The 17,352-nt window shown below is 33.4% G+C and overlaps 1 protein-coding gene across 1 annotated transcript in view; it reads right to left on the bottom strand.

The window, feature by feature from the left end:
• The window catches only part of LOC129216656 (uncharacterized), a 37,321-nt gene extending 26,505 nt beyond the window's left edge, over positions 1 to 10,816 (bottom strand). The window contains exons 1-3 of the mRNA XM_054850872.1: positions 10,485 to 10,816; positions 7,305 to 7,456; positions 1,439 to 1,706 (exon numbers count right to left, since the gene is read on the bottom strand). Coding sequence (XP_054706847.1) covers positions 1,439 to 1,706; positions 7,305 to 7,456; positions 10,485 to 10,620 — 556 coding nt within the window. The 5' untranslated portion in view covers positions 10,621 to 10,816. The remainder of the gene's footprint in view (positions 1 to 1,438; positions 1,707 to 7,304; positions 7,457 to 10,484) is intronic.
• Between the last annotated feature and the right edge of the window lie 6,536 nt (positions 10,817 to 17,352).

Here is a 17,352-nt window from a genome sequence, read left to right as displayed (position 1 = left end):
AACATGATGTAGAATGGTAGATAAATATTGATAGTTGAGGGGGCCCATCTCTTAGTGAGCGATGCCTCCCCCCTCCCCAAATACTAGAAAAACACTCAAGAATGATATTCTCAGCAGAAAAGAGGGAAAACACTCAACTTTAAGTTAAAATGATGCAGTTTCCACCATCTCAAGAGTCTAAACTTTCGTTTTTACAAAAAAAAAAAAAAAAAAAAAATTTTTTTGCAAAATTATTTGATTTTTCACAAAATTATTTGATTTTTCACAAAAAACGGACCCTGTAAAAAATCCTGGACAGACTGCATGTACCCTGCATGTAATAGTAAAATATTTTTATTTTAAGGCTAAAATGCTTGCTTTGTTTAAATTTAATTTTTTATAAAATTGTTGCAATCAGTTCAACTTTTATTAGCAACACAATACAAATAGTATCGTTAATTAACATTTAAATAATATTTAAACCACTTATAAATATTAGTAAGATAATAAAGAAAACCCTCACTAATCTGGAACCTATTAAACCAAACTTTGCTCAATCCAGTCAACCATTTAGATCTATACTATATAAATAAAAGACGAGTTAGTGCAATAATGTATTTTTGTAGGCTGTATTTATTATATTATTGTATTCATTATATATTTTTGAAATTTTCTCTTATGCAGTTTTATATTTCATTCTCTTGAATTCAAAATACAAATTTGTCGTGTACAGTAGTTTGGTTTGTACCTTGACTCAATCTATAAGTTATTTTGCTTAATTCAGAATTTCATTAATTTGGACGACTTGGATCCCCTATCAGTTCAGAGTATTGAGCTTCTACTGTACATAGAAGTTGGTTACAATTATATTTATATTAAATTAAATACAACAGTCCAGTTTCCACTCTCCTTGCTCCCTGTAAATAAAATTTGTTTTTAGCAAAAGGTTTTCCCATATTAAGCACGGCGTAGGAAATAAACAGTATCGCATCGCAGTTTGCTATTCAAAACGTATGAAACACGATACAATATCATAAATTGCATCTAAAATTTTGAGATGCAAAAAAATAACTGCATTTGTTTTAATGGTTTTAGATGACTGTTTTTATTACTAAACAGGGTACAAATGGTTACAATTTTTTAAATGTTATAAATGTAATTTTTTGAAATTTTTATATTCTGTCATTGTTCAAAACTTTTTAAATGCACACATAAAGAATTACATTTCTAAAAACTTGTTTGTTTTCTTGTTGAAAATGCAACTTAACTTATGTCACAAAACTGCTTTTAAATTTTACAGAACTACTCCACAATATCAAATTTTGAGGAGCAGTAATGAAGAAACAGAACGTGGCAGAGAAGGAAAATTTGTTAATTTGTGAAATCAAGCCCAAATTAGCAATAAAAATTGAATTTATCAAAACTTGTACATAACATTATTTTTCTCTAGAATACATACCTTTGTATGGAGTTACTGAACATTGTCTACCATTCTGACATGAATATTTTGTAGAGCTTGAGCATTTGCTATTATAAGTAACTAAAGACGAAAGTAATAGCAAAATTGGCAAATTATCTTCATTCAGTAAAGTAGCCGTCAGCATTTGAAGTAATTTATTTACCCTTGTTTTCAATAAAGCAATACATGAAGAATACAAGATGGAGCACATAGATTTCATGAAAATCCACCGCAGATGCATATCTTTCACGTTTTGAAAAAGTGTCACCTGGGAGGAAACAATAGTATATGCCAATTAAGACAAGATTCAACAGTTTTATATTTTAAGTAATTTATGTTTCACAGTTAAAATCTCAGATAGGAAGAATCTAAACTGATTGCTACAAAAGATATTTGTTTTGCATTTACAACAGCATCAAAGGATGCTTTAAAAATTATGTTTTATCAAACATATAAATTACTAATCAATGGAGCTAAACAAAGTTCCTTGTTAATAAAAATAATATTCACAGACAATATTGGAGACAGTTTAGCTACTGGATAGTCTGAGTAATAATTGGTATTAAGATTTCAGGTGAAAACAAATTTTTCATCAAATATAATCTACATAACAGTCTGCAGATAATATTCAGAATCTTAATTGAATTTGAATAATCATCTGCTGGCAATCAGTGCTGTGGTTGAAAAAATGTTTAAGAGAACTCAAGAAAAGAGAAGGTGGTTTGAAACCAATTTATATCCTCTCTAATCTAACAAAACTCAAATAAAACACAATAATAATAAAAATGTTTTGGTGCATGGAAAGTGGCTAATAGGAAACATTACATCCCCCTTCGTACCTCATTAAATAAACTGTAGAATCAGGATAGCATTTATGAAATCATATTATTATGAAAACAAAAGGGGAAGCACTATTTTTATATGATAAAAGGAGGGAGTAGGTATGAAAAGTTTGTAAACCAATGCATTAACATGAAACCCAAAGCATAGAATGTAAAATGCAAATGAAAATAATTTCCGACTGAACAAAAAATTTCATATCTTAAAACTTAAAATATAGTGAAATTTTACAAAACATAGATTGCAAAAGTTGTTACTGCTTTATAAAAAAAATCAAGAAAGGCCCAAAGTCATTCCTTTTAACATGTTATTACAAATGTATTTAACAAAACAAAGCATGACTGAACAAAATTTCATAGCTGAAAACTTAAAATATTGTGAAGTTTTACAAAACATGGATTGTCAAAGTTGTTACTGCTTCATAAAACCCCAAAAGAAATACCCAATGTCATTCCTTTTAAAATGTTTTTACAAATATCTCGAACAAAACAAAGCATAACTACAACAGAAGTAAATAGAGAAACCTTATACTACAACAAACTTCAAAGGATCACAATTTTTTTTATTTTAACGGGAATTTCATTACAATGGAATTCAAGCAATGTGATAAATAGTAATTAAAATGGGATTGAATATTTGTTTTATTAAAACAGATATTTTGCTGTATTGGTATCAGCTGTAATGAGATTTCACTGTACTTCCTATTATAAATTAATAAAATTATTCATAGTGGACTGTTATTTAAAATAACAAATATTCAGATATTTTGACATCCGCATTTTAAAAAGTATTAGTAAATTTTATTTTTAACATTATTGAAAGGCATACCTTTCCCTCAGAATACAGGATTTTTTTCTTCTGAGAAGTAGGCAGCAGTAAAAATGAAGAGTATGTTTTAAGAACATGTGCAGATTGTAAGGGAAACTTTGAGGATATCTTAGCAAACAATATTTCAGGTGAATTTCAAATGTTACACTAGAGCAACTATGTAGAAGTTAGAATATTAAAGATTCTTTAAGAAAGGCACTATTAAAGAAGCTTTAAATAATCAAGAAAGAAGCTCTCCTCCAACTATCAACAATGGTATCCATCCCTTCCAAGACGGTGTCATCCCCCTCTCCCCCTTCGCCACAAATGCGGGGCGTACCACCAGAATGAGAGTCCTCGCCCAAATGAGATCAAAAACCCTGCTAAATTCCCACCCTCTTAAAAATTTCAATGGCACAGTTTGCGCCATGAACCCCTCTCCCTTGGTGGCACCCGTGTTATCAAACAGAAACAATGTTATTACTTTGGAGATTATAAGGGAAACATAACGCATAAAAATTATATCCTCCAGACAAGGTTTTTTTAAAAACAACATTCGAAAACAGCCAAAATTTTACTGCTTTCTGAGCTCAGCCTGAAAGAGATAGTTACATACTATTGGCCTTGCTTAATTGAATATCATCGGTTCAAGAAATATTATTCGATTAAGTGGGTATTTGATTAAGTGTTCTTTACCTTTCTAAATTGACAACAGTTGTCTTAAAACAAAATACCTAATGATAAATCAATAGTTATGTATAGAAATAATTAATGTTATGAGTAAAAAAAATTCAAAAAATTCCATAACATTGGATTGCTTGCTCAAATTTTCTTTTTTTTTGGGGGGGGGGACACTTTTCTGATTCTCCTTTTCCCCTCCTCATCTACTGTGTTTCACATTTGATATTATCATTTTATCTTATATAATTAAAAACTGAGAGTATGTATTTATGTATGTATCTATGTAGTCATATATGTCCAAGTTTCTTCTCCCGAACGACAGAGAACTGACCATCGAGCCAGGTATTGATGGATTCGAAATCTTCCCGTCTTTATGTTTGGCTATTTAACATAATCCTCCGATAATAATTAGAGGAGATATCAATTAAAAACTATTAATTATGACTTAGATTTTGACATAAAATCAATATTTTTTGAAGGCTTTCCTCCATTCAAATTATTATTCAGTGCTTCATCTCAACTTTCCGCAGCAATGCTTTTATTAAAATTTATCATAACGTGAAGAAAATCATTGCTACGAAAGATCTGTTGCCATTTCTTGTCTCGAATTTGAGCAAATAAAATTATTTTGTTTTAAAGGCTTCTCTGTAATCAGGGGATTTAAAATGTTTACTTCTTGGTTATTTTTCCGAAATCTGCAGCAAAATTTTACTGATTTGGTTTTTTTTTTTTTTTGTTCAAGCCTGATTGTTGAACATGCCTCACTTGACATAACTTTTATTTTTGAGGTGAACCGTGCAAAGCTGGGCGACGTAACTAGTTATTTAAAACATGTATAATTCCTTGTGTTATTTAATTTAATTATCGACTGTGTTATGTGTTTTTTTTTTTTTTTTTTTAATGGCAAAGGCAAAATAAATTTGACAGAAGAGTGGAAATATTTTGATGGAATATGAATGCTGTTTTTCTGGCTCATTGTTATCAAAAAAATATTACTTTATATTTTTACGTCGTTATAATTGTTCTTTTACTAAATTGATTTCTGATTTATTTGAAATTTTTCTCAGCAAAAATATGTGTGAAAACTGATTAACGTTATTTGATTATACAGGGAAATTATTTGATTAAATAGGGATCTTTAAAATTACAACAATGGGGGAAAGTAACATAAACTTCAGTTTTGGGAGATTTTATTCGTATAAATGAGGTATTCATTTATCTGTTACCTGATTAATCGGGGATGACAGTATTGTACTTTGTAGAGAATGACTTAGAGCACAAATTTAGAATAGCTTAGAAAGCCTTGATTTAGATATTGAGAGAAAAGATCCTATGGCTCTCCTCTGATATGCCCCCCTCTTGGCGAGATTTTAATTTTTCGCTCGATACGAAAATCGCCAATAAGGCGATAACTTGGCAACCCTGGTTTTGCAACTTGAACGCTGGAAAGTAGTTTCTCGAAGTCTGTCTTTTTGCACGTGTCTGTGTGGTAGGAGGTAGGTGCTCATATGTTCCGCTCTTAGGGAGATTTTAAGTTGAATACTCTAAAATAAAGCTTCAATTCAAACTTTATTTTAGAGTATTCTTTTTCTTGTTGTTTTTTAATGTTAATTTAGTTGAATTTTCTATTTTAATTATGAGTTCGGTTTGTGATGTTGTCCAAATGTATCAATTGAAATTTTTGAATGAATCTTCTTTTTCTTTTTCGTCAGGTCGTCCAACGTTTGGACGTACCGGAGTCCTAAATAGATTTTTTATATTTAAACTAATTGAAAATAAAGAGGTTTTTTTAGAATTTTTAAGGGAAATTGGTTTACTTAAGAATGAAATGATATGTTCTAGATGTAATTCTGTTATGAAAATTAAAAAAACTAAAAAATGTTCAGATGGGTTAATTTTTTTTTGTAGAAAGGTTATTGGGGGTGTTGTTTGTGGAAAAGAAGCAACGATCAGGAGTGGGTCATGGTTTAGTTCTAGCAAGTTGAAAATAGAGGAGATTTTTTTGATAACATATGAGATTTTAATTGGGACCAAAACTGCTGATATTGAAAGTCAATATTTTTTTTCATCACAAACTTTAGCCGATTGGCGAAATTATATTAATGAAGAAATATTAAATTACATTGAATTAAAATCCGAACAAATAGGGGGGGTTGGGAAAGTTATTGAAGTTGATGAATCTAAATTTGGGAAAAGAAAATATAATCGGGGACATGCAGTTGAGGGACAATGGGTTTTTGGGGGGTTGAACGGGGTTCAGGGAAAACTTTTTTGGTTGCTGTTGGGGATAGGGGTAGGGAAACTCTATTTTTGGCAATTAAGCAGTGGATACTACCAGGCACGACGGTGCACTCCGATTGTTGGAGGGCATATGATACATTGGGGGAGGAGGGGTATGAGCATTTAACAGTCAACCATAAACTTAATTTTGTAGATCCAGAAACTAAATGTCACACTAACACAATTGAATCCACATGGAGACACGTTAAAAGTACTCTACCAACATATAATAGATTAGGGGATTTTAAATTTTATTTAGCTTATTATTTATACAAAAAAAATTGTGAATACAAAAATGAGGATATGTTTGTAAAGTTTTTGGAAATAATTCGCGAAATTAATTGGGTGGAGTACAAAATACAAGTAAAATAAGGTTGTTTTTTTTTGGAATTTTTTTTTGTCAAAACAAACATAATTTAAATATTTTTGTAAAGTAATGATAATAAAAAATGGGATAATTTCCCTAAGAGCGGAACATATGTGCACTGCCTCACGTGAGGAAGTAAAAGAAAAGTAAAAAAGGTAAGTGAACATATTTTGAATTATTGTGTTTTTAGTGTGTTTCTGGTAGTTTGTATTTTGGTCTGGTTGGCATTTTTGTAGCACAAAAATGGTGTTAATTTCACATAAAATCTGTGACTTTATTGTATACTGAACGGAGGAGATCTGTGACTTATATCCGACTGTGATGTATATTAAAAGTCGGAGGGATAACGGACCGAGCGGCAGCGAGGTCTCATAGTACTTTCGTAATGAGACCGAGGCAGGGCCGGCGAGCCGAGGTCTCATTACGAAAGTACTATGAGACCGAGGGCTCGTATCCCGGAGAAACAACGGAAAAAAAATAATGCATTAATTTCATTAAATAATTAATGACATAATTTGAATTTTTCCTGTTGGCACTAAAAAAGCATCACTAAGAACGATGTATGACATATGACGTCATACATAGTTTTCTTGGCGACGCTTTTTTGGCGCCAACAGGAAAAAGTCGCCAAGAGGGGGGTATATCAGATTTGTTCTGATCCTATTTTTATCAAACCAATTTGTAATTGAGTGCATTTAAAGTGTGTAATTATTATGGCAAAAAAAAAAAAAAAAAAAATGATGAAATTACTCATAAGCAAAATTTCTCTCTCATAAAAACATAAATATTAGAATGAAAAAAAGAAAAATTAAAAATAATAATCATTATCATACTTTTTTAAAAGAAATTATATTGTAAAAATTAGATAGGAAAAAAAGATGCAATACTTACAAAAATCTCCCAATTGTCATCAGATATTAGAAGATTCAATAATTCAAATACTTCACCACATACTGTATTGCAATTAGAAGCTTGATTAATATAAACTTCAGCAGTATGTCTTGCTATGCTCAAACATAAGATTTGGCAATCCAGTTTATGCTCTGTAATAAAGAATAATCCGTAATACATATTAAAGCAAAAATAATGAGCATATTATTTCAACATTTACAGGAAAAACTTTGCCTATAATAGTGCTTAAAAGTGAGTTAATGTACTTTGCATGTTGGATTTTATAATTTAATATAGATTTTCTTCAATGTATACTCCTGTTCAACTCTTCAGACTGGAATAGTGAATAACTGAGCTGGAGGCAGATGTTATCTCATAGAAGCTGAGAGTGCCAACAAACTGATAGATAAGGTGAATTTATCTTACTTGCGAGAGTCTGCAGCATGGAGAGGTTCGACTCATGAATTGAAGGCAAAACTTGGGTGTTTGGCAGTAAGTTACCAGCCCTACAAAAGAGCTAAGGCAGAACTACATGCAATATACCAGAGAGCCCAGTTAGCCCCATACCAGACAGCCCAACTTTATCTAGTAGTTTTTTGGCACTCTCAGCTTCTCAATGAGATGACATCTCTCTACCTCCAGCTCGGTTATTTACTATTCCCGACTGAGAAGTTCTAATAAGAACAAAACTGCACTCCGAGGATGTGATAACTCGGCTATCTAGTCAGGGGCACAAGGGGGGAAGGGGAGAGAGAAGGGACACCTGTTAGTCCAGACTCGAGCCTGAAGAGGATCCGAGATTTTTAAAATAGGGGTGAAATATATGTAGGGCTGTAGGGTAAACAATGTGGCCTGTAAAAATACCATGTGACGGGCTCCGAAACTTCTGTGCACGCCCTGTGTCTAGTATATTGCATGTGTTAAAGGATTACTCACAAATTCTTAACTCTTATCACAGATCACACACTAACTACAAATTCTCTTACCAAAATCAGTTTGTTTACCATTCTTGAATTTGTTTCTAAATATCTGCCATATCTCATATTATTTTTTGATTAAGTTATTAAGTTCAAATTAACAATATTCATTTGATCTCAGGTAATACCAGGTAATACACTTTGAACTCATCTCTTCATGATTGATTTGATTTATGATAACACACATTGGAGTACATAGCTATTCTCAGCAGAGAAGCTTTTTACCTATAATAATCCATAATCTTTTTCCATATTTTATTTCCAGGACAATACACATGAAAGATGTACATTACTTAGGAATGAACGAACACCCAGGGCTACAGGCGGGAATCGAACTCGCACCTCTCTGCTTACAAAGCAGTTGGCGAAACCACACGGCCACCGAGGCCCCCATCTCTTCATATTTGTTGGAATTATTCACATACTACTGATCAAAATGATGAAATTAAATTATCATTTACTTATTTCACTGAAGAAAATTACTTATTTCACTGCCCTTGGATCCCATTGTCATGTTGATGTATATTTTTGTTTAAAATTGTTACAAACATTTAATACTGTTAAAATAATTTTTACTGTTAGTAAAGTGATATTGTAACTTTTTATGTATACATATCATGCATGCACTTTTTAATCTTTACTAATAATAAAGCTGAAAGTCTCTCTGTCCGGAGGATGTCTGGATCTCTGTGACGCACATAGCGCCTAGACCGTTCGGCCGATCTTCATGAAATCTGGCACAAAGTTAGTTTGCAGCATGGGGGTGTACACCTCGAAGCCATTTTTCGAAAATTCGATGCGGTTCTTTTTCTGTTCCAATTTTAAGAACAAAATTATCATACGATGGACGAGTAAACTACGAAATTATCATAACGCGGAACCGTAACATGGGCACAAGCCAATTGGTGAGAAAATTCACCATACATTATTTGTAAATATACAGCAGGGTTTAAGCTGGGTTCAAAAGATCTTTAGCATAAAAGCTAAAATTGAGGGGAAAATGTGAGCAAAATGCTAAAATGTTACACATTCTCATATAATTATATATGCCTCAGTGTGTTTCATCTCCAGTTGAAAATAAAATTCATATTTCATCTGTGACATCTTTGAAGAAATAAGTACAACAGTTATTTTTTTAAAACATAAAATAAAAAAAGAAAATACGATTGATGTTTAGAACGTTGCAGTCTCCTCCTCCTAATAAAGCAGTTTTTGGGGGGATATAATGCTAGATAAGACTAATAGTTATTGAACTTAATTGTAGTTTAAACATCTTAGCTAATATTTAAAAAAGATTAAGTTGATTATCGCCATACATGCTTCCTTTCTAGGATCACAGATTTCTTCTTTTTTTTTAAAAATTAATTTATTTTTTATTTGAGCAAAAAAGCGAAAATGCATTGCTTTATTTTCGCAATTCAAATAGTGTTTTTGCATAATGCGAAAAATGCGACCGTAGCGGAAACTCTGATACACAGGCGAACCAAAAGACCTTTTAATTTTTCTGTTACGGGCAAAGCTGTGCGGGTACCACTAGTACTCAAATAAAATGACTCAGAAACCCACTTGATGTGATTTATCTGAGCATTTAAAAACCAATAAAAAAAGCAACTGTTAGGTCAGTTGGTTTCTCAGAATGTCATTTGTCATTTAGTGAATACATTTGCATATTTTACTTCTCATTTTATTAAACTTATCAAGGTGAAAATTTCAATCTAGCACACACGAAGCCTTAAAAGTAGGCTTGTGTAGAATTAGAGAGGGTTAGGTACATAATACATGATTTGTCATACAAAACTGCAGGGGAAAAAATTAATAGTCATGCTTGAATAAATTTTAAAAAAGACCTAAGGATGTGATGTGTGTGTTCCTACCTCGAGTGTGTGCACTTCGTTTCAATAGTGTCACTAAATTTTGTTTATAACACTTGAACGTAAACATTTTCAGTGTGAGGTGAGTAATATCAAATTCAAGGTTTCATGGGAGCCCTCAATGTTTTTTTAAAATCCAGGCACCTCGAAGTCAAATCAGGCCCTGAACAGTAGAAAGTAAGATATTTGCAATTCTTGGCAAACTTCTCATACAAAATAAGAAGAAAAAAAAAATAAAAGAAATATTTCCTCTTTCTGTATATCATTTTAATGCAGCTTCAAATTTAAATTTTACAGAGTGTTCTATCAAATTCCAAAAAACATTTTCTCACCCATTGGAATTTCAAATGAATACTTAAAAAGTTCTTGCCAAGTGAGCAAAACTCCATTAGAAGAACATAGGCAATTTTCTGCGACAAGGTTATCAAAAATTTTTGTCCCAACTGCAAAGTAATCCAAGTTTTCCATTTCAGTTCACAAAATTGAGTCAGATGATGAGTAAATAGAAGTTGTTACCGGAAGTTTAAAAAATATAATTTGAAACTTTCGTTTCCTGTAAAACTACAAAGAATAAATAGGTATAGAAAAATGAAATACATTCATTTTTTTATGAAGTATCAAATAAATATATAGACCAATATAATCTAATTTGTTTTACAAATAATGCTTTAGCAGCTTAGCACTCCGCCAGAAGAACTCAAGTTATTTGTTTACATTATTTTGTCAGTTACAGTTGCAACATACTACAGAATCGGTTGAGAGTTTGAAGTAAATCTGGAGTGAAGGATTGGACGAACAAGGTTATAGTGAAATCATCAAGGCAAAACTAGTGAGGGACCAAAGCAAAACAATGCTGCATTTCAAATTTCTTATGCTCTTTATGAAAAATAATTTTACTAACGAAATTATTTATTTTCCCCAATTATTTTAATTTTAATCCTTATGCAAAAGTTGCCGTAGACATGGGTAGGCGAGAGGATGTACTGCTGTCCTAGGACATTTCTTTAAAAATCTGTCCTAAATAAATACAGTTAAATCCCGTTACAACAAATTTTAACAGCGACAGCAAATTTCGTTCGTTGTAAGGTAAATTTGTTGTAATAGAAACATTGCAATTGCAATTAAAGCAATGGAACTGAATTCACTATAAAACAGATATTCGCCGTACTATAGTAGGCGCTGCAATCTTTGGACAGTGGCGGCTGAAAGAGTTAAAGAAACAAGACCGACCCAATTATGTAAAAAATGACCTATCCAATGGGACAACTAAACTTTCCATGCAAAATTGGAATGTTTTACCCCTTTGGCCAATCTCTTAAATCACCCCCAAAGTGCGGTATTCAAGCTCTAGAGCTACGAACTCTGTTTTTAGTAAGAATGTTTATGAAAACCAGCATGACATATGCCAAAGAGAGAAGGGGTATGGTGAAGTGTGAAACTTCGCGACAAAGGGGGGAAAGGTTCAAGGGCGACCATATAGGGAGCAAGAGGGGGCTCAAGCCCCCCCCCCTTAGATATTGGAACTTCCTTGCTTTTAGTTCTTTTTTCTTTGCAAAAATGTAGAAACATTTCTTCTCCAGCCATTAATGAATAATTTATTAAAAATGTCAAACTTCAATAATTCTAATCTGTACTGAAATCGGTTTCCATGGGGAAAATATATTGCTAAACCATGGGGAAAATATCTGAGCTCCCCCCCCCCTTAAAGTTTTGCATATGAATGCCCTTGGACAGCGGCGTAGCGTAGATTTCTGGCGCCTGGGGCAGGTACCAAATTTTCCACCCCTCTTACATTGTCCTGCTATATGCCTCCCCCCACAACAACAAAAAAAACGACATGCTTAATATTTTACGGAACGAAAACAAGATTTTATTGTCTAAAACATGTTTTATATTTTAATATAATCTTACTGTAACAGAAAATACTGTTGACCGAAAAATTCTAATAAATATTTTTCAAAAATTATTGTATTACTAAAGGACCCGACTGACGTTGTTCTGTTCAAACTTTGCAACTTAAAAAGTTAAAAATTTTCAATAAACTACCAAGTGTTTGAACCGTTCTGTTGAAAAGAAGAAGCTAAAAAAAAAATGTTTTAAGCTGCTATGGTGTCAGAATTCGTATATTTATTACTACTTGATTTATCTAATGCCCAATGATCAGTTTCATTAACTATTTTTTCTCTCGTACTTTATGGTTTGTTCTTTCAGAAAAACATAAAAAACGTCCTCAGATATTAAGTGTAAAAAACTAACTACAAATCTAGAACAAACGGGAAATCCCGCTGCAACATCCCCCATATGAAAAAGAATAAAACAATCGAATGGATATCGTTTAGAAAAATGATAAAGGTAAAAACAGTTCTCTGAATAAGACGAAAATCATTTATCCCTCCCCCTTCCTCCCGATGTAAAATAAACACATTCTTCAACTAAAATGACTAAAAACTCTTTAAAAACGAAAAACAATTCTTTGCAATTTGAAATATTTCGCCAAATAAAAAAAAAAAACAATAAATTACATTAACAGTATCTTTAAAATGTAAACAAATGATCGCGCAACTCTATTGTTTATAGCCAAAGTCGCCAAGCCACCACGTTACTGTAATCCAGCCGATCAGTGAGAGAAGCCAACTGCGACCGATTAGTGGTCCGATCTTTTGAACCAAAACTTTTTAAGCTTCATATATTGCCTAATTTATTCTTTCCACCAAAGATAAAGATCTTCCACTGCACTGATCTTTTGTGTACAGAACTACCCTGTCATAATTTATCTGGACGAGAATAACATTTGTTTCGTCTAATAATGTACTGATTAGTTAGATAATCCTTAAAGTATTCTTGACATTGGTGCCAAAACTCAGATGGATTTCAGCCGAGAAACAAATGTTGCTAGGTACGGTAATTTCTGATCATTTAGTTAGGAAAACCTAAAACACCGAAGCGATACCACATGGTTTAACCAGCGATCAATGACGACAGAATACACGTTTTGCGTAAACCTTACATTACTTAACTTTTAAATAGGTGATGGCTGGCTTCCTTAGTGTCCTTTGGCAACGGGTTAAATATTTATTTCAGTTCTCGTTCAACAATAGGTTAAAATAAATATTAATCATGTGGGAGATTTTACTACAAAACGTTTAAATTAATTAATTAACAAAATCGTTTCCGATTCCATCCATCAAAAACATGCTTGCCTCAACTTAATTACATGCAAAAAATTTGATCAAAATCGGTCCAGCCGTTTAAAAGCCTTATGGTTACAAACGTACGCACAGAAGATTTTTATATATTAAGATGAGAGATAATATTTTTAACCCTCGACAACACACAATGGAAGGGGGTTATAATTTTTTTATTTTTAAAGTTTGACGTGTCTGTGTATCTGTGTGTCTGTCTGTGGCACTCTAGCGCCTAAACGGATGGACCGATTTTGGAAAAAAAAATTCGAAAGGAGAGTTGATCGAGAATGTTCTTAGCTAGGTTGCATTTTTGGATGACATTAATTAAGGAAGATATTAATTAAAATACTCCAAAAGGTTTTTCGCGATTTTTGCAGTGAAAACAATGTTAAAAAATTTGAAATTTAATACCAAAAATAAAGAAAAAAAAATCCGCGTCTGATAGAATGCTTTTGGAACTTCCATGTTTCATAGAATTCGAATTATAACGTTTTTTTCAAAGCAGATTTCAATAACGGCTAAGCCTTTATTTACGCGATTAATAACAAATTCATTGTTGGCCAACAAGGAAACTAAAAGCAATGATTTAAAATTTTTATCTGTTGTCAGTTTCTATTTAATAGCAAATAAAATACTGGACATTGATTTTTAATAATCTAAGGCTTTCAAAAGGATTTTCAATTTTCCTTCTTGATTCTACAATAACGACTCAGTCGGGTTTTTTTTTTTAATTTTAAATATTCCCAGATAAAAACATTTAAAACATGATCTAAAACTGTATATACTGGTAGTATTTCTTAAACCTTTTGTTGAAAAGAAGAAGGGAAAAAATATATATATAAAGTACCTGATCGATACATTTTTTTTTAAATACTTGAAAAGGTTTTTTCTTCTTAACCTAAAATTTTAATTTTCTACTTTTTATCAACGGAAATTCTTTATCAACACTATCAAAATCGATTAAATCAGTCGTTTCTGTAAAATGTTGAAAAGAATCGTTTTTTAAAATGACCCCCTGAATCCAAATATGCAGACTGCGTACCCGCAGACTCCGCAGTGGGGGGGGGGGGGGGCAAGGCCTTGAGGGTCCCGACGGCCCAAGAAACTGAAAAAAAAAAAAAATACTAGCACTAAGACTTATTAACGTTGCAAATATACACTGCTGGCCTCTGGGGAGGGGCCCTGCAGATTTAGTTGCAGGGGGTCCAAAATTTATAGATCCGAACCTGCAAATATAACCACTATTTCCCCCTATTACCAACCCCGTTTCGGAATTCTGGATATCAACCTCCTCCCCTTCCCCATTTTTTCTAAGCCAGTATTTTTATTTGGAGTGGGAGGGAGCATTATATTAATTAACATTTTTCTAGGGGACTAGAGAAAAGAAAAGTTTAAAAAGATGAGCATTTGTAACAAGGAGGGACCCTCAAGGTGGTACTCCCCCCTAAAATACTTAAAAAATCATCAAAACGAACTGTTTTTTCTTTTTTTCCACAGTTTGTCTTCGATTGTACTTTTCGACGTAAAATCCAAGTATCGGCTTCACTTGTATAAGCCCCATGTCCGAAAAAAAGTTCACATTGAAGAAAAAAAAAGAAACTAAAAATAAATATAAATAAATAAATAAATGAAAAATGAAATAAATATGAATTTTAAAAAATAATAAATCTTGAAGCACCGAATGTTGCATATAAGTCGCATCACAGATCTTCAGTCACAAACCTTCCCGGATTATGTATATTTATTGAAGTTACGATCCCACTGAAGATTATGAATGAAATTAAATGTGCATATAATTTAGCATTAATGTCTTCTTTATATAAATAAAACACAAAATCCAAATGTATATGTACGGTACGGAGTAAATTCAGAAACTACTCGACCGATTTCGTCAAAATTTTTAGTTTATCTTGGTTAGTGCTGGGAAGGTTTATAGACATTTTAGAAAAAAATTCGATGAATAGTTCTTTTTTTATTCGAAATTTATGTTTTGGACCCAAAAATGGATCTTTCTACCAGGGTCGGACCAGGGCGCTAACCTTGACTCTCAAAGGGCCAAAAAAAAAAAAAAAAAAACAAAAAAACAAAAAAAAAAACAAAAAAAAAAAATGACACCAAGGCGCACAAGTTCAAAGGGCCAAATAAAAATATAAAAAAGTCGCACAGGTTTGAAGGAGCAAATCGAAACATGCGCACAGGTTCGAGGGGAGGGCACAAAGAAAAGAAAACGAAGGTGCACACGTTCGATGGCACAAATGAAAAAAAAAAAAAAAGATTCCAGGGTGGGGGGAGGGTGCTCAGGGTTGAGAGTGAAAAAAAAAAGGAAAAAAAAAAACGGAGGCGCTCAGGAGATCAAGGACGCAAAAAAAGACCGAAGGCGCACATGTTCAAGGACGAAAAAAAAAAAAAAAGAGAAGGCGTTCAGGTTTAAGGGCGCAAAAAGAAACAGACGCAGGGGAGGGCAGAAAAAAAAAGGGAAAACAACCGAAAGTGCACACGTTCGAAGGCACAAATAAAAATAATATGAAAAAAAAAAGAAAAATTAATTTGAATTTTGACATCTTGAATTCAAATTATGTTTTTCGCAATCACGAGTGTGTGTATGCAGGCGTGTGTGCTTGTGTGTGTGGGGTATGTGTGTTTGTGTGTTTGTGTCTGTGTGCTGGAATAAGTGTGTGGGTAGTTGAGTGTGCGTGGGGGCGGGGTATGTGTATGTGTGTGTAGGCATATGTGTTTGTGTCTCTGTGCAGGCATGAATGTGTGGGTAGTTGTGTGTATGTTTTTTGTGTATGTGTAGGAGTCTGTATGTATGCGTGTGTGTATGTGTTTGTGTATGTGTGTAGGTGTTTGTGTGTGTGTGTATGTGTAGTTGTGTATGTATGCACGTGTGTGTAGGATATGGATGCAACCTGGAGACGGCTTTCGCTATAGCAGCATCATGATCGGAGCCGGTCGAGGGTGATGGTGCGGAGGGTGACGGTGGGAAAATAAAATGATAGGACGCCAAAAACAGTCAAATGAAAGCAATAAGCAATCGTGATTGCTCAAAAAAAAAAAGGGAAAAGGTTTGAGGAAGCAAAAAAAAAAAAAAAACTCTCAGGTTTGAGAGCGAAAAAAAAAAGGGAGCTCAAGATCAAAAACGCAAAAAAGCCGAAGGCGCACACGTTCGATGGCGCAAAAAAAAAAAAAAAAAAAAAACCGATTGCGCATAAGGTTTTTTAGTCCCGTCAAGGGAAACACGTGAAGGCGCAATAACGTTAGTTAAGGCAGTGATTGCTTGCAGGGGCGGACTGGCCGACAGGTCGAGCCCCCTCGAACGTCCTCTGCGTGCCTTCGTTTTTTTTTTTTTTTTGGCTCCCTCAAACCAGTGCGTATTCCTTTACTTTATTTTTGGCGCCCTTGAACCTGTGCGTCTTCGTTTTTTCACGCCTTCAATCCTGTGCGCTTTCGTTTATTTATGCACCTTTAAAACCTTTGCGCACTTGAACCTCAGTTCTTTCGTGGTGCTTTGGTAGTTAAGGTTGGTGCCCTCTTGGGGAACCCAATCCGCCCCTGCCTGCTTGTCGATCTTTGTGATTTATAATCCTCTCCAACGAGATTGTCCTCTCTTTTCTCGTCTTTTTTATGTCAGAGCCAGTGATAATGGTCAGCATGTATGTCAGTATCCATTATTTCGTGCTCGAGCCTCAACGAGAAAAATTTCCTGAGACAAGTTAGAACTGAAGAGTAAAAAAAAAAAAAAAGCATTTTGATGTTGATTTAGTGACACATCCCTAGCAAAGCGTTGTGTTAATTTAAAGAAAAAGCCTTTTCGATGTTAATGTAGTGTTACAGAATTTGCGGCCCCTAGCAAAGTGCCGCCCGGGGCGAGTGCCCCCTTTGCCCTCCCCCCCGCTACGCTACGCCACTGCCCTCCTGGAAAGGTTCAAACGTGTCAAAAAAAAAAAAAAAAAATGCGACATCAGTTATGCACAGCTTTTAACCATAAACAAATCACAAAGACAAGCTTTTTTTA

This window comes from Uloborus diversus, chromosome 2, assembly GCF_026930045.1.
Source record: "Uloborus diversus isolate 005 chromosome 2, Udiv.v.3.1, whole genome shotgun sequence".
In the NCBI taxonomy this organism is placed as follows: Eukaryota; Metazoa; Arthropoda; class Arachnida; order Araneae; family Uloboridae; genus Uloborus; species Uloborus diversus.
This window is presented reverse-complemented; position numbering and strand designations above follow the sequence as displayed.